Source organism: Herpailurus yagouaroundi, unplaced genomic scaffold (assembly GCF_014898765.1).
Source record: "Herpailurus yagouaroundi ecotype Mexico unplaced genomic scaffold, PumYag 198, whole genome shotgun sequence".
NCBI lineage: Eukaryota > Metazoa > Chordata > Mammalia > Carnivora > Felidae > Herpailurus > Herpailurus yagouaroundi.
In genome coordinates, this window is record NW_024412429.1 from 29,013,045 (window position 1) to 29,036,601 (window position 23,557).

Sequence of the window (23,557 nt, forward strand, 5' to 3'; positions counted from 1 at the left end):
CTTCCTTCCTTCCTTCCTTCCTTCCTTCCTTCCTTCCTTCCTTCCTTTTTTATTTAAGTAAGTTCAATTCCCAACATGGTGCCTGAACTCACTGAGTAATCCAGGCACACCTAGAACATTTACATTTAGTATAATTTTGAATACTTTGATTTAAAGGCTTCCACATATAAGATCATGTCCTTGGCAAAAAGAAATTAATTTTACTTCTTCCTTTTCAATTTAGATGCATTTTTTTTCTTTTTCTCGATTGACTGTTCTAACTAAAACTTCCAATACTGTGTTTAATAAAAATGGTGAAAGCAAGCATCCTTGTCTTATTCCTGATCTTAGAGGAAAAGCTTTCAGTTTTTCACCACGATGTTGGATGTAGGTTTTTCTATATGGCCTTGATTATGCTGAGATAATTGATATTTTTCATAATTATCTCCACTATTAGCTTAATAGTTATAGCTCCTTCTCTAAAACTTCTTAGAGGTTAACATGGGGTTTACAATATACATCTTGAATTTATCACAATCTACCTTCAAATATTATATGACTTTATATATAGTAATAACTTTGTAATAGTGTAGTTCCAATTCCTCTTTTTTGTTTTATTGTTGTCATACATTTAACTTTTGCATATACTATGAATTATATAATATACTATATGCAAATATATTGCATACAATCCTATTTTTGTTTTAGGTCAAAACTTAATGTTAAGTTTAAAACTGTCTTGTATATTTACTTACTTTTTGCCATTTCCAGTTATAGTAAAACCTTGGATTACGAGTAATGTTCTGTGAGTGTTCCACAAGACGAGCAAACATTTCTAATAAATTTTTAACTTGATAAACAAGCTATGTCTTGCGATATGAGTAGTACGTGATGCTCATTATCACATGATCACAACTGAGTCAATGGTTCTTCTCTCTCTCTCGTTGTGGGATTGTGGGTGATCATCTCCCATGCTCAGATGCTTGGTCTCAGGCCATGGTGTTTGGCAGAAATCAGTGACTTTTCAGAACACTGGAAGGTGCCCACAACCGGCATTAGTGTATTTTTTGTCACTTTGAAGTACCTATGGACAGTCCTTTGCTTTTCCATACAAGAATAAGCTTAGGAATGCTTTGCTTCACTCCAGCTCAGGCTGCCTGCAGATATAGGCCCTTTCCTCTGCTGCCTTATTGCCAATTACATTAAATCCAGTATATGAGAAGAGTTTATTAATACTGTACTGTAGTCAACATCTGTGCTAGCAAATACAATGGCCCCCATGCAGAAAAAGGTTGAAAGGAAAGGCAGTAAGAAGAAGGAGATGATTACAGTGGGAGCTAAGAAGGAAATCATCGAGAAGTACAAATGAGGTATGCGATGGCTGAAACTGCAAGATTTTGTAAGAAGTCTATGTCTGCATCTTGTCTGCAGAGGAGGAGGAGAAAAAGGTGGAGGCATCCCTCACTTTAAATGATATTAGGGAGATGTATAAAATGTGGGAAACAGTGCAAAATTTTGTAGAAAAGCACAACCTGAGTAAGGCTGTGACAGCGCAAACAATAAATCTGTTTAATGACAATGCAATGTCACATTCCTGTGAAATGCTCAAAAGAAGGCAAAAGCAAGTGTCATTGGATAGGTTCCTTGTTAAAGCTGCATGAAAAGAAAAAGATTCCACTGAGCCAATAGATTGCAGTGATTCTGTCAGTGATAGTGAAAGTTATCCTACACAATAACCCTCCTCTCTCTTGTCTCCATCACACCAGCCACAAAGGTTTTCAAACGGAAGCACAGGTTAATTTATTTTTCTTTATATTTTGTATTTTTTATGTATTATATTACAACATTGTAATCATTTTTATATGAATATTTTTGGGTTGTGGAATGAATCATCTTGAGTTTCCAGTATTTCTTATGGGGAAATTTGCTTTGATATACAAGTGCTTTGGATTAACAAGCACATTTCTGGAACGAATTATGCTCGTAAACCAAGGTTTTACCGTATTTTCTTTTTTTCTTCTTCCTTTCCTTCCCTCTCATCATTTCTGCCTTCCCTTCTTTCTTTTATCCTTCCTTCTTCCCCTCTTCCCTCTGTCTGCCTCTTTCTTTTCATTTGGTCTGAGTATATTTCTTCTGACAGAACTTCCTTTAACATTGCTTGTAACACAGATGTGCTCTCAGCTTTTGTCTGAAATTTCCTCTTTATAGTCAAAAGATCCCTCTTTACATCCTTCATTCAGTACTTTAAAAAGACATTCCTCTGTCCTGTGGCTTACATAGTTTCTGACATGAAGTCTGCTGTAATTCTTATCTAGATTCTCCTGGATATTTCTTTTTTCTGACTGCCTTTAAAAATTTCTTTTTATCTTTGGTTTTTAGCAGTTTGAATATGGGTATACCTTGATGTGTTGTTTTGTTTGTTTGTTTGTTTGTTTAAATCCTCTCTGGGATTCTCAAATCTGTAGTTTGACTTTTATTATTTTTGGAAAATTGTTTTTAAATATTTCTTCTTCCCTATTTGCTTTCTCCCCTTCGGGACTCCAATTACGTACATGTAAGAACATGTGATATTATCCCACAGATGCCAGACGCTCTCTTTTATTTCTTTTATTTCCCTCATTCTTGTTTTCTCATATTGTTTCAGCTTGGCTAGTTTCTAGTGACCTATCTGTCTCTAAATTCGTTGATGAGTCTTCTGATGGGAACACTGAAGGACTGCATCTCTGATACTATAAATAAGCTACTTCTTCCATTTGACTCTTTCTTGTATTTTTATCTCTCAGCTGAAATCCCTCATCTGTTCACACAATGTCCTCTTGTCCCACTGGATCTCATATTTGTATAGCAGCTGTATCTTCTTCCTGTGCTCTGCCACAAGTAAAGCAGTCCTGGTGTCCCATCTCTCCTTGGAAGGAGGGGTCTATCCCTCCTTGGACTTCAGGCCACTTGTTTGCCCTACCACCTCAGGTCTCTGATGGGTTCAAAGTCTGATTTTGTAGTTTGTCTGACTTTTTCTTATTTTTACAGTGGAAGAATGCTTTTTCATCTTTTTATATCTTAGGGAATATCAGAATGTCCATTTCTTTTTTTCTTAAACATCTTCACCAAGGTGAAACTTAAATACCATGAAATTTATCCATTTTTAGGTGTACGAGTCAACGATTCTTAGTGCCTTTACAGGGCTGTTCAGTTATCACCACAATTCAGTTTTAGAACATTTCCATCATTCCCCCCAAAATCCTCTGTGTCCATCTGCAGACAATTCCCATTCTCATCCCCTACCCCAAATAACCCACTAATCTCCTTTCTGTCTCTACAGATAGAGATTCTGGAGAAATTCTGTACAGAGAAATTCTGGACATTTTCTATAAATGAAATTATACATCATATGATCTTTGCATCTAGCTTCTTTCATTAGCATAATGCTTCAGAGATTAATCTATGTTGTAGCACGTATCAAACTGTTCCTTTTTACTCCTGAATAGTATTCCATTGTATTGATATACCACATTGTTTACCCTTTCAGCAGCTGATTAACATTTGGATTGCTCCCACTTTTTGCCTAGGAACATTCACACACAGGTCTTTGTGCAGACCTATATTTTCATCTCTTTTTGTTAGTTATCTAAGAGTGTAATTGCTGAAATGTATGGTAAATTTACATTTAACTTTTTAAGAAACTGTCAACTTTTCCAAAGTGACTGCAACATTTTATATTTCTACCAGCAATACGTGGGAGTGTCTTCCTTCTTGAATTACTTTCTTCTTTCAACTTCAAAGATACTATACTTTTCTAGTTTTTCTTTAATCTTACTGGCCATTCCTTCTCAATCCCCTTTACTGGATTCTCTTCTTTCAAACTTCTAGAATTCCTTCTGAGCTTCTTCTTTATTTATACACTCTCTCTAGAGAATTTTAATCTGCCCCCGACTCTTAATATCATTTTTATGCCAAAAGCTCCCAAATTTGTATCTGTTACCCTAAACTCTTCCCTGAGGTACACAAGCCTAAATCTATTTCCCTAACATCTCCATTTGAATGTCTAACAGGAGACATCTCCAATATAACTCCAGATTGTTTCCTATCCCAAATTACCTCTTCTTCCCTTATCTCAGCTACCTCTTCTTCCCTTATCTCGGCAAATTAAGCCATTGTCCACCTTGTTTTCTAGATCTTTGTTTTCTAGGAGTAATCACTGATTTTCCTGTTTCTTTGATGGCCATTTGTAATCTATCAACAAATCCTACTTAACTATCTCCAAAGTAAACCATGTGAAATTTCCAGCAATTTTATAAGGTTCAAGCTAATATATGCTGAAACTTTCCATCTCAAAATCTCTTAGATTTTAAGTCACCATTATCTTTGGCCTGGATTACATCAAGTCACTCTAAGCTGCCCTCCCAGCTTTACCTGTCATCTATTCTCCCATAGCAGACAGAACGATCTCCTAAAAACACAAATCAGGGGTGCCTGGCTGGCTCAGTCAGTTAAGCGTCCAATTTCAGCTCAGGTCATGATCTTACAGTTTGTGGATTTGAGCCCCATATTAGGCTCTCTGCTATCAGCACAGAGCCCACTTTGGATCTTCTGTCTCCCTCTCCCTCTTCCCCTCCCCCACTTGCTTTCTTTCTCAAAATAAACATTTAAAAAAATAAAAAATAAAATAAAATTAGAACACAAATCACTGGACAGCCACATATAAAAGAATGAAACCTGATACTATCTTATCCCATATACGAAAATTAACTCAACATGGATTAAAGACTTGAAGCCATAAAACTCCAAGAAAAAAACATAGGCAGTAAGCTCCTTGACATCAGTCTTGGCAACAAGAATTTGGATTTGATTCTGAAAGGAAAGACAAAAAAAGCAAAAATAAACAAGGGGAACGACATCTAACTAAAAAGCTTCTGCACAGTAAAGGAAATCATCAACAAGATGAAAGGCAGAATGGGAGAAAGTATTTGCAAATCATATGCGATAAGGGGTTAATATCCAAGATAAACAATGAACTCCTACAACTCAATAGCAAAACCACCAATAATTCAATTAAGAAACAGGCAGAAGCTCTGAATAGACATTTTTCTGAAAAAGGAAGACGGCAATTATCAAAATTACAAGAAATGGTAAGTGTTGGCAATAAGTGTGGAGAAAAGGGAACCCTTGTAAACTATTGGTAGGAATGTACATAGGTGCAACTGCTATAGAAAACAGTATGGAAGTTCCTTAAAGAATTAAAAATAGAACTACCATACAATCCAGCGATTTAAAAAAATTTTTTTTTAATGTTTTTATTTATTTTTGAGACGGAGAGAGACAGAGCATGAACAGGGGAGGGAGCAGAGAAAGAGGGAGACACAGAATCCAAAGCAGGCTCCAGACTCTGAGCTGTTAGCACAGAGCCCGACGCAGGGCTCGAACTCACGGTCTGTGAGATCATGACCCGAGCCAAAGTTGGACGCCCAACCGACTGAGTCCCCAGGCACCCCTCCAGTGATTTTACTTCTTGGTATTTATCAAAAGAAAATGAAAACACTAATTTCAAAAGATACAGGTACCCCTATGTTCATTGCAACATTATTTACAATAGCCACAATATAAAAATAACTAAATGTCTGTCAATGGGTGAATGGATAAAGAAAATAAAGCATATATACAGAACTATTAAGCTATAAAAAAGAATGAAATCTTATCACTTTTGATAATATGGATGGACCTTGAACTCATAACGTTAAGAGAAATCAGACAGAGAAAGGCAAATACCATATGATCTTGCTACATGTGGAATCTTAAAAAACTCAAAAACCAAAAAAACAAAACAACCAAGCTCATAGATACAGAGAACAGATTGGTGGTTACCAGAAAGCAAGGAGTGAGGAGTAGGAGAAATGGGTGAAAGGGGTCAAAAGTTGCAGACTTCCACTTATAAAATAAATAAATCCTGGGTATATAGTATACAGCATGGTGACTATAGTTAATAATACTGTACTATATATTTGAAAGTTTCTTTTAAAAAAAATTTTTTTTTAACGTTTATTTATTTTTGAGACAGAGAGAGACAGAGCATGAACGGGGGAGGGTCAGAGAGAGGGAGACACAGAATCGGAAACAGGCTCCAGGCTCTGAGCTGTCAGCACACAGACCGACGCGGGGCTCGAACTCATGGACCGCGAGATCATGACCTGAGCCGAAGCCGGCCACTTAACCGACTGAGCCACCCAGGCGCCCCTGAAAGTTTCTAAGAGAGACCTTAAAAGTCCTCATCACAAGAAAAACTTTTTTTGTAACTGTGCGTGGTGACAGGTGTTAACTAGATTTGATTATTTTTCAATATGTATAAATGTCAAATCATTATGCTGTACATCTGAAATGTCAGTTATACCTCAATAAAGAAAACCCACAAATCAATTTCTATAATTCTTCTGCTTTTCAATCTCTAATGGCAATAACAAAGAAAATCAAACACAGTGTGGCCTAAAAGTCCTCACACAATTTGGCCCCTACTTAGTTCCTATCACTTTCCCCTTCATTCAGTAGGATCCAGCCACCATGGCCTTCTTTCTGTCCCTTAATAATACCAAACCCACTGGCATCTCAAGGACTTGACAGTTGTTTACCCTGTGAAAAACATTCTTGCTTTAGATTTGTGGATGGCTGGCTTCATTTCACTGTTCAGTTATCAGCTCACATTTCACTTTTCTTGGAGAGTCTTCCCCAGACCATTCAAGCAAAAGTACCCCATCATTCTCTATCAAATTGCTCCCATTCTGAATCATCTTTATTATTCGATTTCTGCCATAATATGGAAGCTCCATGACAGCAGGAATCTAGTCTGCTTTGTTCACTGGTTTATTCTTAGTGCCTAGGACAAGACCCAGCATTTAGTAGGCACCTGACAAATATGAATGAAGGCATATGTTCCCAAGGCATCCTTTGCCTCCCTCTGTTTTAGCACATATCACACTACACTGTAATTAAGTCCTGCACAGCTGTAGTAGATACTCAACAAATGTGACAGAATAAAAGACAGAATCAATGAATGTCAAAGAAAATCAAGAGAAACAGAAAAATAGTTATGTAATATTTTCAAAACATTAAAAATACATTAATAATAAAAGATCTATTAATAAAAACCTTTCAATATTTAATTTGTATGACCTACAATATATAGCAAAAATTATATAAAGTTGACTGACCTTGAAGAATAGGGAGAAACATAAACTTTAGTTGATAATCTTAATGCTCAATTTTTAAAAATATGACAAGTAAACAGACATATTTTTCTTAAATTCTAATGTTGAGAAATATGCCATAAATCAGGAAGAAATAATTTCTTCCATTCTCAAGTACTAGCCATGCTCCCCCCTACCCTGCTGCCCTGTCACAGGGTCTATGATATAATATTACTTCTGCCTATTTAGGATATCCCTTCTGTCTCTTGATTAGTTAATGCTTGCTCATCCAACAGGTCTAAGATGAGCCTCACTTCCTTACAGATTTTTTATATAAGTTAAATATCTACCCTAATTATGAACCTTTGAGGTACAATGTACTTCTCCTTCATAGGCTTGTCACAGCTGTCTGTTCACATTCATTTGTGAGAGTAGTTGATACAATGGTGGACTAAATGCTTTATAAAGACAGGGCCCATGTTTATTTTCATTCCTCACTGAATCCCCAGTACCTACTACAAGGTTTGACATGATAATATCTGTACAAAGAATAAATGAATGAGAAGGAGTGGTCTTATTTTTAAGGTCCCTACTAATCCCAAGATTCTGAGCCACTATGAATTAACTCAGTGGAAATTTCTAGTACAATCGAACTGTATATTATGGCATTGAACCTGATGCTTATTTAGACTGCTAAAAGACGACTGCTTCTCCATTCCTGTTTGCTCTCAATAGCAATTATTTCTTTAGCACAAATGGAATTTGGTCATTCAATTGGAAGAAATGGGTGGCAGTCACCAGCCTACACACACACACACACACACACACACACACACACACACACACACACAAATATGGCCATATAATAAATCTCTTATTATTTAAGTGATTTTAAAATATGATTAATAAACATGAAATGATTAAGAAGTATGGTTAAGGGGCGCCTGGGTGGCGCAGTTGGTTAAGCGTCCGACTTCAGCCAGGTCACGATCTCGCGGTCTGGGAGTTCGAGCCCCGCGTCGGGCTCTGGGCTGATGGCTCAGAGCCTGGAGCCTGTTTCCGATTCTGTGTCTCCCTCTCTCTCTGCCCCTCCCCCGTTCATGCTCTGTCTCTCTCTGTCCCCAAAATAAATAAACGTTGAAAAAAAAAAAAAGAAGTATGGTTAATATATCCTCTGAAAACAAAGTTCCTTTTAATAAGGTGGTTCATGTGTGGAGAATTTGGAAAACACTTGGCACTCTGGAGGAGGAACTGCTGTGACTGTGTAGGTCAAGGAGGCCACCGTTTGGGACTTCTGTGGCATGGGTTCACAGAAATATATGAAAAGGAAAGTATTTACTCAGGATCCTTTGTTTGGTATCACCACATTTCAATACATACATTACAACTGTTTTAACTGGGACAGCAAACAGGTATGGTTATTTTATTAAATAAAATACCTATTTCACCTATAAAAATGTATTTCTCAGGAAAGGAACTAGTTAATTTGAAGCACATTGTATTTACATTAAAGATAATGCTATTTTGCCCATCACTACTTCAGTTTCTTTTCTTCTTAGATGCCATTAAGTCATGTAAAAATAATTATTCTAATGTTAATGAGAATATTCTAATGTCTAATGAGATTATTTTATTTATCTGAGAATATTTTAAGATGAGAATTATGTCTTAAGTTCCTAAAATTAAAAAAAAAACCAAGTATCCATTTAAATTTAAGAATATAGTAATAAGAAATCGGATTTGCTTCTTGTCGAAGTTATAAAATTCATCATAAAAACATAATTTCTTAGTCATATTCTACATTTTCCACATAATATTTTGTTTCATGAATATGTTGGTGTTTTCACATAGTCTGTGTTATAAAGCACCTAATCACTCAAAATACTATTGTGTTTCTGACCTAAGTTTGTAATTTCCAAAACTGACACAGCATAAGAAAACCCTGAAGAATATTTAAAGTCCAAAATATTGACTCTCAAGTCCTTAAGAGAACAAAAGGGGGAAAATATAAAGTTTATTAATTAAAACAGTAGCCATTCTACTCTACTTGGTTCCCCCACCAGAAGCCTCTCTTTTGACATGTGGAGAAGAGGGTGACAGTCGCAACAGAAAAATGACCCACCCACCATCTCAACTGCTTAGTGGGACAGTCTTGACTCCCACCAACCTCTGAGGACAATCCTTCCCCATTTCATTCTTCTCTTGTCACACTTTCCATTGGGAGAGGCCTACTCAAAGGCTCATATTTATCGAACAAAAAGATCAGGTTAATTAAGTAAATGTACTTTGTACTGCCCTAAAGGCAAAAGTGTGTTCCTAAAAGCAACACAGGCCACACATAGAGCTATTTGTGAACTGTATGGGTAGAAAAAAATCCAGAGACTGCACCCATTACCTGAGTAGGACTCTGAAGACTTAAATCTAAACCACAGGTAAACTCTGTATGATGTTCTACTGTTTCAAGAAGAGGATCAGGCTTTGAAAAGTTCCAGAATCTGTGAATATAAACAGAAGGAAATAATTTAAGTGCTAAAACTACCAAAAAGTGTATCTAAGAAAAAACAAACATTTACCATAGCAGAGTTTTGATCAAAACAGTTTCAACCAATTCATAAATACAGAGCCCCACTACTGATCTACTTTAAAAAATCTAATAAAGAAAAAATGTACTCCATTCTCTTACATAAAGAACTGAAATTATTAATCAACCTACCCTTGTAAAAGATTATTATATTTCCATTAGTATACCTTGAAGGATAGAAGCTTAACAAATTTTAGTTAAAACATTTTTTTTTTTATATTGCACAAGGACATTTAAGATGAGAGACACTAGGCTTTTGTAGCAATTTCTAAAAGCATTCATGACTGTAAAATAAGGATATTGGATTACATGAACGCTAACATTTTATGATTTTAAATGCTACTTCATTTCTCAACAACTGACATGAAAAGATCTTAGGTTTAATTTACATTTCAACAGCAATTCAGATGCTTTAAGAAGAATCTGTTCTCTGTAATTCTGAAACTGTTTCTTTTTGAGGTGCAGCCTTTCTTATAAATTCCACATCAATGTAATTTCCAGGGTCAAGAAAAACTGAAATGTGTTCTCCTGGGCCAATATTAAGTATCCTATTTATCCTCTATAGACGGGGAGTGGTAATATTTACCATAATATGTCTCTGATTTCTACTGTACAGAGGAACTTGGCCCTATTTTCAATACACAAAATAGTACTTTATTTCTAAAGCTTTATTTGCTCATCATCTTTCTTATTTGACTCTAAACACTCCATAAAAATGTCACATTCAGAATCATAGAGTCATACTCCAATGCAGCCTCCCTAATGATCTGTAACCTGGAACACACTGAAGGTTTAGCGGATCTCTTTGAAAGAGAGTAAATACACAGAACCAACAGCCATAGTTTGTTTTACCTGGTCGTATTATTTCCCTAATAAATACAGGGTTGGTCTTATTAAGTTTGAAAAGGATTGTTGCTATGGATAAACCACTGTGTGGGTACCAGAGAGACAATGAATAAATAGCTCATTTATCAGATTACTGAAATCTACAAAATATTGAAGGAGAGTGATTTTACTTTTGAAAATTTCCTGTTCAAATAAATGAGGGAACAAGCTGCAGTCCTTCTCAGAAATCATGATAGCGGCTGCCACTGTCTTTGCATATTTGTTCCTCTGGGTCAAGAGATAGATATTGTACTGAAATCTAATTTTCTAGATTTTGATAATGTTTATATAAGCAAGAGTAAATAAGTCATCATGTAATTTGGTTTCTAAAACATGGTTATTCACTGATTTGCATTATTTGATACAGTAATCAAATGATTTTGTATATGCCCACTATGTTCCAAAAAATATTCAAAATGGTTTTAAAAATATGTATTTAATATGGCAAAAAAAAATGAGTTAGAGGAAGAGGACAGGGAAGTGAATTTGAACTGGCAAGGAGATTGATAAACAAAAATGAAAAGCATCCTCGACATCTCTTAAGGAAACACAGAGACGTTGTTTCACAGGCTGCTACTCACCAGTCAATGGCCTTACCCCAAAGGACAGGTTAGTAGAATCATTCTAAGGGAAGGTCATCTTAATCTAGAGTATTTAGCTTTCTGACTTCATTTGGGATTTAGGTTTCATTTCAATAGAATGGATGGGCATTTGTCTTTAGACAAAGCATGAAAATTAGTTTCCAAATTTCAGTAGAACTTTTTAAGGATAAAAAAAAACAAAAGGATTCATTTGTACCCTCCTGACAAATTCCTGGGATGCAGCTTTTGTTACTATTTTTGTTGTTTTGAACCAGCTGACGCAAAGGCTGCACCGAGGGCAAGACAGGTGGGCCTTAAGAAAATGAGGATGCCCAATAAGGATGCATGTGTGAAACCATCCAACTTCAGCTTGAAAGTATGAAAAAGGGAAGTCCCATATACAGAAGGGCTGGAACTCTATTCAAAAACTGAAGCTGGGGACACGGGGCTGGCTCACTCAGTAGAGGGAGTGACTCTTGATCTTTGTTTGGGTCATGAGTTTGAGCTCCATGTTGGGTGCAGGGATTACTTAAATAAATAAAACTTAAAAAAAAAAAAAAGTCAAGCTGAATTTGCTCTAATACATAGCTTGACGGGCAGTCATGGCATCACACAGTTCCACACCACAAAGTCACACCCATCATAACTTTAACCTGGGAAAAACTATCTGGTATCTACCTGTAATCTGCAAAAAATTCATCAAACGAGATGCATGCTAAAACTCTAAGGATACAATTTGGTGAAGGGAGTGTTAGTCCAGCAAAAGACATAAAAGTGCTATCAGTTTATTACATCCAGTTCACAGCTCGGATAGAAATTATGTAATACACAAAGTGTACAAAAATTATGGTACAAAACTTATGAGAGGTTCATTTCCAGTTGAATGGCTACCTAGATGTCTAGATCAACATTCTCACTGAAAAAAAATCCTAGGTAACACCTAAAAACAAACATCACCACAAAAACTAAGAGCATCAGTGAAGAACACTCCAGTAAAAACTAGACTGAACCCAGAGCAGCACATCAACAAGTGAGCCAGTTTTTGCCTTGAGAGGGTCTGCTGAACAGGGAGGACCTGGGCTTGGACTTTCTTAACCTCGAGGGGATCAGGAGCCAGAACAATCAGGAAGATTAATATTAATATTTATAATTTAAAAATAATTTTCAGTAAGCTAAAATATCAATACTATCAAGTTAAATACAGTAAATGGCACAAGCTAAGTAAGTTGAGAAAATCAAAAGCTAAGCAATGTGTTTACACACAATAATAACTCATTTTTCCGTTGCTAATGGTTTTTTGAATTACAAAAGAAATATACCATTCATTTCCTCATTCCCACCCTCCAACACTGTTAATGCGTTGACGTGGCCACTTCCAGGACTGTTCTAGGTTTCTCCATTCCAGTTCCACCAAGAAGGGGCGAGCAGTAAGAGGGAGGTGAGTGTTTCTCCACATTTTCTCACATTTGCAACTCAGGGGGCATGGTAGGTGTCTCCTTGCGATCTTTTCTGGATTCAGAGGTCCAGTACATTTCCATAGATCTGAGGGCCCTCATGTGCCTATCACATAAGCAAAATAGGCTCCTTTTATTTGGAGACGTCGGGCTACATATATCACTACTTGGTCAAATAAGGCATATTATCGTTAAGTGTAATGTTTGTTTTGGTCCAGCACATATACTACTTGGTGCCTTTTTGTCTCTTTGCTGATGAAATCACTGACTATTTAAGCTCTCTCTTGGGAAGTAAATCTACTGGACAGGCCTCCAATGATTCAAAATATTACAGAACTGTAGGAACATTTTTCATTTAAATTGGAAATGGAGAGAGAGAAAAATTCATCACAGTACAATGTCTTGGTTGAGTTCCTTTTTGCCTTTTGATTCCACAATTCTTTAACAAAGCAAGTATGTAGCACTGTGTTAAGTAAAATATCTAAACTCTTTCAAAAATTAAATTGAAATTATTTTTTACTTTACTCAATGGAATCTGAAATCCCTATACTAACACTCATGAAATTTTGCCAACATATGAGTTCAGTGGAAGGTTGATAATACTCTTCAAAATTCTTCTTTTTCTTTCCCTGTTCTCAACTTACGAGTTAGTCCACAATACTTTGTGAGTCTTTCCTACCTACAAATAAAGAGATGGGCAAAGCTTTAGGCTACTTTTCCATGCCTTACATGTACATTAATTTTAGTCAAGCTGAATTTTAATTAATTTTAGTTACATTAATTTTAGTGGTGTTTTTAAAATTCTAAGCAAATGGAACAAATATAATTCCCTGTTTGCACTGCTTGGGTCTCATGATCTCTGGGGTGATGAGCAAAATATTTTTGTCACAGAAGCTTCTTTTCTCATCACTGAATTACTCATCCATTCAACAATTTATGAGTCCTCGTGTGTGCCAGGTACCGTGCTGGGCACCAAAAGCAAGAGAGATATGACCTTACTCCAGCAGCTCTGAGTTTGATGGGATAGACAGACATTTTTTAAAGGACCACTGAGGTATAAATGTAACTGCAACTGACAAGTGCCCCAAAAGGCAACGCCGGATGGTGGACAAATGACATCCTCAAGAACTGACACTGAGCTGAAATCTGAAGGTTGAGGAGTTAGGCAGGTAGAAAGCAAGGGGCAAAAAGGTGTGTGACACAGAGGGCCCATGAGGCTGGGACAAGGAAAGGGCAAGGGTGTCACACAGGGTAAGCAGAGTCGGATCACAAATGTCTTTTAGCCCACGTGAAGAATTTGGGATTTTCTCTGAAGTATAAAAAACAAAACAAAACAAAACAAAACACTGAAGGAGATTTATCTACTGGGCTTTACATTCTTTAAAAACATTTTCTTAGTAAACTTTTAAATTTTATAATAGTTTTAAATTTGCAGAAAAATTGTGAACAAAGTAGAGAGTTCCCATATATGGGTCCAAAAGGAGAAAATAGTGGCTTGAATTTAAGGTGGCAAGAGTGATGATGAAGGGTTAATGGACTGCAGATGCATTCAGGCAGAAGAATTCATAGGACAGAAAAAACAATAATGACTGATGGGACAGAAAAAATAATGATTCCTATGTTTCTGGCTTCTATCATTGTACTGATAATAGCAATGCATTTGTTTATAGATCTATTTTCCTCTCAAAGGCACTAAACCTCTTCAGGGACAGTGTCCTATTCTTCTTCGTATTTCTTGCACATAAAAAGTGTCTGACACACAGACACCCAAAGAACATTTCTTGAACTAAAGAATAAAAAATAAATTAAATGAGTATATTAAGGACAAGATAAACAAATGACAAAGGCCAACCTCAAAAATGAGGTAACTTTTTAATCACCTATACATGTGGTCCCCAAATGATGGACCAGAGACTTGTTCCTCCTCTTTGCTGAGGAATTTTTTCTAAAAATTCCAGTTGAGTAGATCTGCATGGAATCCAAAAATCTCTTCCCAGGAAATGGTGATACTCAACCAACTAGGTTTGGGAATCACCACCTAAAACAGCACTTCCCCAGATACAGATTTGAAAAATTCCCATCAGAAACAACAGTGAGGGGTGCCTCACTGGCTCAGTCAGTTGAGCATCAGACTCCTGATTTTGGCTTAGGTCATGATCTCATGGTTCGTGAGATCAAGCCCTGTGTTGGGTTCTGCGCTGACAGCATGGAGCCTACTTGGGATTCTCTCTCCGTCCCATCCCCACTCACGCTGTCCCCCATCTCTCAAAATAAATACATAAAAATAAAAAAAAATAAAAAAAGAAACAGCACTGATATCAGGCAGAAGGTGAGGCAAGGGAAAAACCAACAGGGCAGTGGTTCTCAACCTCCACTAAATGAAATCAACTGAGAAACTTTAAAAAACTACTCGTGTGAATGCTATCTCTGGAAATTCTAATTTAATTGGGTATGTCAAGGGCATTGGGAGGTTCAAACATTCTCCAGATGATTGTAATACACAGCCAAGGTTGAGAACCTCTGTTGGCGTGGGGAGAGCAGATATTACCCATTAACTGAGAATCACTGATCTAGACCCACAGTTCTCAAACTTAACCTCTGCATCAGACTCACCTGGAGTGCTTGTGAAAAACGGATTTAGAAGGTATGGAGTGAGGCTCAAGAATTTGCTTTAGAAATTAAGCAACCATTGTGACGCAGCTAATAAATGGCAGTCCCAATGTACGACTCTACTGGCACTACGCCCGGAATTTTTTCTACTGAAAGATACTGCCATTCACTTTTTCTCTGGGTTGTGCCAAGGAATCTGGAGTGTAGGTGGACAGGATCTGGGGCTCTTCAGGTAATTCTGATTAATGCCCTGAAAGTTCAAATGGACCTAGACCAAGTCAGGCTTTCCCCATACTCCTCAAACCACATAGAAAATTCCATTAGCCAAAGCCCATGCCAAGACTCCATTAGTCTGCCAGCTTACTTTCAAAACCAATACCCTAAGAAAATTACAAGCTATAATAAATCTGAACTCCTATGGCAAAGAGTTCAGAAATTTTCCTTTGTCCTAATACTTTTTATATGGACCTACTGCATCTCTCATCTACTTTGCTGTCCCTGACTTTTGTATCACTCAACCCATCAGATCTTTTTGTAACCTCACAGATTCCCATCTTTTTGAAGTGAACCTGAGTAGAACATATGGCATCATGGGCTTATTATTTTATTGTCTGTATTGCTGTTGATTAAAACATAGAAATTGTACACTAGCAAAACAATTTTGTAAAGAGTTAAGCTTTCATTCATTAACTAAAGAATATTGACTGAGTGCTAATGCTCATTTGTTTGCATGACTAGATTGGAGAGTTGTTTATTTTTTGAACTTGTAATACATAAAATTTAAAACTGAAAAATACTGTCTGCTAAATGAAAAATATGATTAATTTTGAAGAATTATTGAACAATTTTCAAAGGTGACTTTTAATTTTTTTAACGTTTATTTTTGAGAGAGAGAGAGAGAGAGTGCAAGCAGGGGAGGGGCAGAGAGACAGGGAGACACAGAATCAGAAGCAGATCCCAGGTTCTGAGCCATCAGCACAGAGCCCTACGGAGGGCTCAAACCCACCAGCCCCGAGATCATGACCTGAGCTGCAGTTGGACGCTTAACTGACTGAGCCACCCAGGCACCCCTTAGAGGTGACTTTTAGAACAACTCATTCACAAATATCCACAAACCATATTTACAAACTTTCAAGGTTAATTACAAAATTCTAGAATTGAGATTCTCTATCAAAATAAATTCATTATATTTCAATTAAATCTTTCATTAGATCAGTATTTTAGAGGGACTTATACCACTTGATCACAAAAAAACCTTTAAGTCCAGGAGCTGTATATAACACAAAGCCTAGTGTATTCTGACAAATTAAAGAAAACCATTAGCTGATGGAAAGCTTGCTCTGAAAGTATTCATGGTTGCAATCTGCAGGAATACAGGATGATTTTCTGAAAAATGGCACATCTCAACAAGAGGAGAAAAAAGAAAAAAACAAAACTCTTATAGGCTTTGTTTACTGCTTACTGGTACAAACTGAAGAGCCATACAATAATTTTGCAATAAAGTTTCAAACAAGTATCTATCTAAAGGAGGTGGGAAGAACCCCATATAGCATGAAATATTATCAGTATCCCGGGGTGAGATTAGTCTATGTTAAACTGAACTGTAACTGGCACCAAAACGTGGCTACCTAGGTTAACTACCTACGAAAATGTGGCAAAAGGTTATTTCACAAAAGCACAGACCCTAGTGTGACTGGATGAGGCTGCAGGAGAACTCTGTACCTAAATGCTGAAGAGCCAAACTGACAGCAGCTGCTTGCCTGGGCTTCGGTCCTTCACTAGCTATGAAACTGTTATCGCTACGAAATTGTTAACATCCTCATCTCTGCAGCTAAGCATTTATGAGTAAGACCACTCAGGCTGTCGGGTTGCGGGATGTCTCCACAGCTCACAAGGATCTCCTTTACTGAACAACTCCTTTGTCAGCAGAGGACGGATACAGGGGATAAATGTGGGAAAGAGAAAAACACACGGAGCAGACCAAATAATTCTGTTCGTTTTCTGGTGACTGGACATGAAAGCTTGAGGAAAAAAACTCAGTGCGGAAAGAGGAGAAATGAGAAGCAGGCACCTGAGCAAAGCAGTTTCAGTACCTTCCTTTGCCCCCTGCTGCACTCTTGCCCTGGCGCTCCGAGGGACCCCAGATCCCGGGAAACATCTCACCTTTTCTATATAAGCTAGCTCCAGATAGTCTCTGTTTGACACATGCACACACGCATAACTTGCCCTAATAGTGCAGAAACATAAGGGATGCTGCTGAATTATAAGAGACAATTAGATTAGTAATTATTGGTGTTTATTCTCTGTATGGTTCATTCCATTAGGTCAAATCTCTAAGATTCAATTTTAGAATATTTAGTGTTGCTGCAATCCAGACTGGGGATTCAGGACAGACCTCAAGGGTGAATTATTTATCCTTGAGTTTTTAGGAGACAGAATAAACTACTACCTACTGACGAGTAGTACCCGGTTGATCTAAATAAACAGGCTCACTATGTGCACAGATAACTCAGAGCGGGGAACACTGAGGCTTTCTGCCCAATTACCTTTTTCTTAAAAACTGTAATCGCACGGATTAGAGTCCACTAATTCTACAAGGCTTATGACAGAGAACAGCAGCTTCCTGAACAGTCTCTCAACCCTTCACCTCAGAGGCAACCACTTTACATTCTTTTAGCTGTTTCTTCTGATACTCTGTACTTACTTGCTCTATATTTCCAAATAACATGCTCACAGAATTCATTGATTATTTTCATTTTCACATATTATTCTTTGACCTCCTGCTACGGAAGATGAGACAACGCATTATCTGCATTAGAAAATGTAAACATACACAACAAAAGCCACTCAGTTGCCTATTGAAAATGCACAACATAAGTTTTTAAAAATTATAATGCAAATGAACTGGCAAACTCCACAAGTTTTCTGTTGGAACTAATCAACACAATTTAAAGTTCAAAGCAGTGACTTATAGTGTATAAAGCTAAGGCTTAACATTCCTCACTCCTTTTAGATCTAAGTGTCTCTTCATGTGCTTGCATTAGGTTATGAATTAGACACGAATTTGGGTTGATTCTTAATGAAACATTTTAGTACTGAATAATTCTGAAAATGTTCTGCAGTTATAAATCAAGATATTTAAAATCAAAAAGTCTTATATATGTTTCTTTCTAATTAATGTATATTGTTTCATTTTACAGAAAATTACTTTCATTTTTCACCTGGCATTTAACTTGTAAAATTATGCTTCATTTCATCAAAAGATCTTTCCAGTATAAACAATAATCAACACAAGACTTTTCTAATTTAAACAAGTCAAATGGAAAAACCCTTTGGGATACATAAAAACATCAATCTATCAACAAACTTGGGAGTTACTGCTTCACACATACAAATACCTTAACCATTAGTTATATGAAGCTCAAAGAGAGTTATTAAATTGACCATTATTTATTAAAGAGATTATCAAATTGCATATTATAATTGAATGTAGGAGGAAAAATAAAAAATATCAATTTGTAAATTTAAGTGACAATCAGGATACCAATACAATGGCCCTGAATTTGTTAAGTAGCAAAATTTTGTGATCTAGTCAGTGCTAACTTAAATGCAATAGAACTGCAAGATTTATCCTGCAAAAATATCACTTTCTTATCCCAACAGAACTTTCCACCTTAAATTCAGTTTTATTAATGACTACCTCAAATATAATTAAAGGGAAAGCCATATCAAAATGCAACTATTGTAGGCTTTTACATCCAGAGTAAGCAAAGAGTAATTTAACTTTCCATGCAACATAAATTCACTTACATCTAAAAGTTTAGTATATACATGTCCCAGGTACTAGGGACAAAATAACAAAACAGACAATCTTACCTACCCTGTAAACAAGCAATGTGCTTTATTAACACAAAATATATTCAGTACCAAAATATCCTTAGAAGAATCAAGCAAATATATGAATGCAAATATTCTCATTCTTGAAAAGTAAACCAGAGACAACTACGTTAAGATGCTTTCCTAACATCAGTGGTGAAGTTTAGTGAACCTTTGCCACGAAGCAAAACCTGTGATAGAGTTACAAAGACCCATCTAAGATATCTGACAGGCACAGAATATTAAACAACTCCTTGATCACATTAAGGATTCAATCACCATTCCTCAGATGTAAATAGTGTCATATCATTAGCCACATAATTTCTTGTGATTTGATAAACAAATGTAGAGGAATTAAGAACTATCTTAAAGGATGAGGTAAGGGCACCTGGGTGGCTCAGTTAAGATTAAGCATCTGACTTCGGCTAAGGTCATGATCTCGCTGTTTGTGGGTTCTGTGCTGACAGCTTGGAGCCTGGAGCCTGCTTCAGATCTTGTGTCTCCCTCTCTCTCTACCCCTCCCCCGCTCACGTCCTGTCTCTCTCTCTCTCTCAAAAATAAATAAACATTAAAAAAAAATTAAAGATGAGGTAAAATGATCATTTGAAACTGCATACGAGGGGCGCCTGGGTGGCGCAGTCGGTTAAGCGTCCGACTTCAGCCAGGTCACGATCTCGCGGTCCGTGAGTTCGAGCCCCGCGTCAGGCTCTGGGCTGATGGCTCAGAGCCTGGAGCCTGTTTCCGATTCTGTGTCTCCCCCTCTCTCTGCCCCTCCCCCGTTCATGCTCTGTCTCTCTCTGTCCCAAAAGTAAATAAACGTTGAAAAAAAAAATTAAAAAAAAAAAAAAAGAAACTGCATACGAGCTCCCACTCAGCCGCGTTTCTTACCTATTTACTTTCACTGACCTTTTTTTGTGGGTAAGGGGGACTAGGTAAAGTTGAAATGAAAGGTTTGCAAGGCAGAGTACATATTCAGCTATACTATCTGTTGACTTTGGCTGACCTTTTTTTATGGGGAAGGGGAAGAAAGAGAAGTGTCTGCCTGTGGAAATCTCTGTGCTAATAAACATAAGGATCAAAAAAGCCCATCAACCACACCAAAGTTAAGACACTTACTATATAAAGGCAAGTCCCGTGAGAGTAAATGCGACAAAGATAAAAGGCATTTCTGTATCTGCTGCTTTGTTAAGATTCTAAGTTTACTACAATATGATTAAAGACCATTTTCCTGCTCATGCAACATAATAAAGCTATTTATCTTATTTCACAATTAAACAGTATCACTAAATATCACATTTATGAGAAGGTATTAGTAAGAAACATTTTCAGTGTCTTATTTTACATGAGCAAATACAGCTTATTTTTCTCAAATGTTTTTATTTTAAAAATTACCAACCCACAAAAAAATTACAAAGAACATAGTGAACACTCATATATTCTTTGTCTAGACTCACCAATTATTAAAATTTTACATTTTTCTATCTTTCTCTATACATACACATATAAAAGAATACTTTTGCTGAATGTTTTAAAAATAAATTGAAGAAATCAGAACTTGAGTGTCTTTTTGTGATTCTGCTTGTTTTTTTAACAATTTTTTAAAAAATTTATTTAGAGAGAGAGAGGGAGCAGTGGAGGGGCAGAGAGAGAAGGAGCGAGAGAATGCCAAGCAGGCTGTGCATTTTCAGCTCAGTGTCCGATACGGGGCTCAATCCCAAGAAAAAGATCATGACCTGAACTGAAATCAAGAACTGACGCTCAACCGAGTGAGCCACCCAGGCGCTCCTGTTTTTAACAATTGTGATCAGAAATATAAGAGCATATATTTACAGTGAGTGATACACTACTAAGTACAAAGTTTGAGGCTTATAAATATGTGAATGAAAAAGAGAAGGAACTAAAATTTATTGAGTGCTTGATACGGGCTTGGCACTATGGGAACAGCCTTGCATACACTGATATTTAAATCTCATTGGGGCGCCTGGGTGGCTTAGTCGGTTAAGCATCCGACTTCAGCTCAGGTCACGATCTCGCGGTCCGTGAGTTTGAGCCCCGCGTCGGGCTCTGGGCTGATGGCTCAGAGCCTGGAGCCTGCTTCCGATTCTGTGTCTCCCTCTCTCTCTGTCCCTCCCCCGTTCATGCTCTGTCTCTCTCTGTCTCAAAAATAAATAAACGTTAAAAAGAATTAAAAAAAAATAAATAAATCAATCTCATAATAATATGTTTTATGACCGAGGAAACAATGGGAGGTCAAGTGTCTTTATAAGAGATTAAATATAAGAATACCTAGTAATGGCAAATCCAGGATTTTAAACCAGATCTATTTTTCTATTACAACATGCTGCTTCCCTAAGCAATAATTTTTAAACAAATATATAATAATTTAGAGAAAAATACAGGCTGAATTGAAGCAGAACTGGTCAGGTGGTCATGGATTTGAATACAGTGGTCCACACGTGCTCAACTTTGTATTTGTGCCCAGCGTGCACTGATCTGGCTCATGCTGCACCTTCACACAGTGTGCTTCCCCCATCCCATCTCCACAATGTGACGAGAACTGCCGTTCACAGTGCTCCTCCAAGGTTTAAGCACCATAATTATCTTATTAAAGTAAGGCGAGGTAAGGCATGAATGATGAATACCTTACTCTCCCTACAGTACTTACATTTTAAAATAGGAAACTTATTATAACAATTCTCAAGGTATCTGCTATTTCTTTAAGCACTTGTTATGTGCCAAGAGTGTTTATAGTTTCATTTAACATTCTGAACATTCTGCAAAGCAGGTATCATTTCGTGTTTTTCACAGTTACTAAATGGAGGAAATGGCCTATCACCAAGTCTAATGGACTCAAAAGAACCTATGTTCACCCCACCACATAAAGGATTTTGAACCCATAGCGCTTTCCCATATGTCTCCAGAGAGCAAAGAATGGGGAGACATAGTGCTGGTTCTAGATAATTTCCTACTCCCACTTAGTACTTCTTTCTCAAAATTTGGAATTTTATTAACTTATAATCTATGAGTAGATAATTTAGAAAAAGTTAGCAATTCTGTTGTATCTTGAACTTAAATGGTTCTTTCTGAATGAAATAGTTACGAAGTCTTGGTCCTAGACTGTCTAATCTAATCTCTCCCAATAAAAACTTAAAATTATATAAGTTTAACTATGTTGTATGTCCAGGAATAGATCCTATTTGTAACTTGGGACTTAAATATATTTCAATAACATAGTAATATAGTTCACACAAGGACATCTGATATGTACTTACCCTAGTAACACTGCACGTGTTTAGGAATCTGACTTTTGAGAGGAACAAGAACCCAAAATAAAGAAAAAAAAACATAGAAAAGTGAGTGTATGTGAAAAATGGCTATTTTTAAGTTATGTGAATTATATTAAGTGAGATTAAAAATAGTACATATAAAAGCAGAATAACATGCCATCTGCAAGTGAAGAAGCAGAGAGAAACATAAAAAGTAAAAGAAACTATAAAGTAAAACTTTCTGGGGCCACGGTTTCTCAGGACAGTTCTACATTACACAGGCAGTTCAATAACTTACACACGGTCAGCCTTGGTCAGAGAAGGTTAGACTTTTGTTGAGAAAGATTCAAGATCGTAAACATACCTAAGTTATACTCCAATTAAAGAAGTGAAAAAAATTTAAGGTAAGGATACCTGAAATCCCACCTATCAGTAATCTTCTTTAAATTCTGGTTAGATCTTTCCAAACGCTTTTCAACAAAAATGTGTACACATACGTGTATGCTCGGTTGTATATACAGTTACATGTGTATCTGTATACACATATTTCTTAATTCTGAAAGGTTTTTTTAAATCCATGCTTGTTTTATGTGTCCACCACTGTCAAGACGCAATTATGTCGAATACTTCAACTCTGAAACAGCTATAGGTATTAGAAACAATACTGTATTTTGGCAATTTAGTCCCTAAGGAGATAATGTTTACGTAACAGGGGAAAATTATGTTATTTGGAAGTACATAAAGGCCTGGACGTACAAGATGTGCTCAGGTATTGAGGAATATAAAAAGTACCAGATCTGGAAATAAAAGATCTCGGTTCAAGTTTGGCTCCATTACTTGCCAGCCGTGTGATAATGGCCCACCCCTCCGCCTCCCTGGGACAACTGCCTTCTGGATATGGGAGTACACACCCATGGTAGCGTTGTACGGATTAAAGTAAATGCTGTATGTGAACATACTTTGTAAACTGGACATAGCTAATCAAAAATAAGTTAAATATAAGAACAGATATCGATGTGGCAGAAGTGGAGGCCTAAGACTCTTCTCCTCTTGGACCTATCCTGCTCAGCATTCCTACTGCCTGAAATCCATTCAGCAGGGTGCTACTGACCCGGAACCCCCAGCACTGCCACAAAACCAAATATGCCCCTAC

The 23,557-nt window shown here is 36.8% G+C and overlaps 1 protein-coding gene across 1 annotated transcript in view; it reads right to left on the bottom strand.

Annotated features, from left to right (window-relative positions):
- PEX7 (peroxisomal biogenesis factor 7) overlaps positions 1 to 23,557 on the bottom strand; it is a 78,566-nt gene that overhangs the window by 15,848 nt on the left and 39,161 nt on the right. The window contains exon 9 of the mRNA XM_040449076.1: positions 9,547 to 9,646. Coding sequence (XP_040305010.1) covers positions 9,547 to 9,646 — 100 coding nt within the window. The remainder of the gene's footprint in view (positions 1 to 9,546; positions 9,647 to 23,557) is intronic.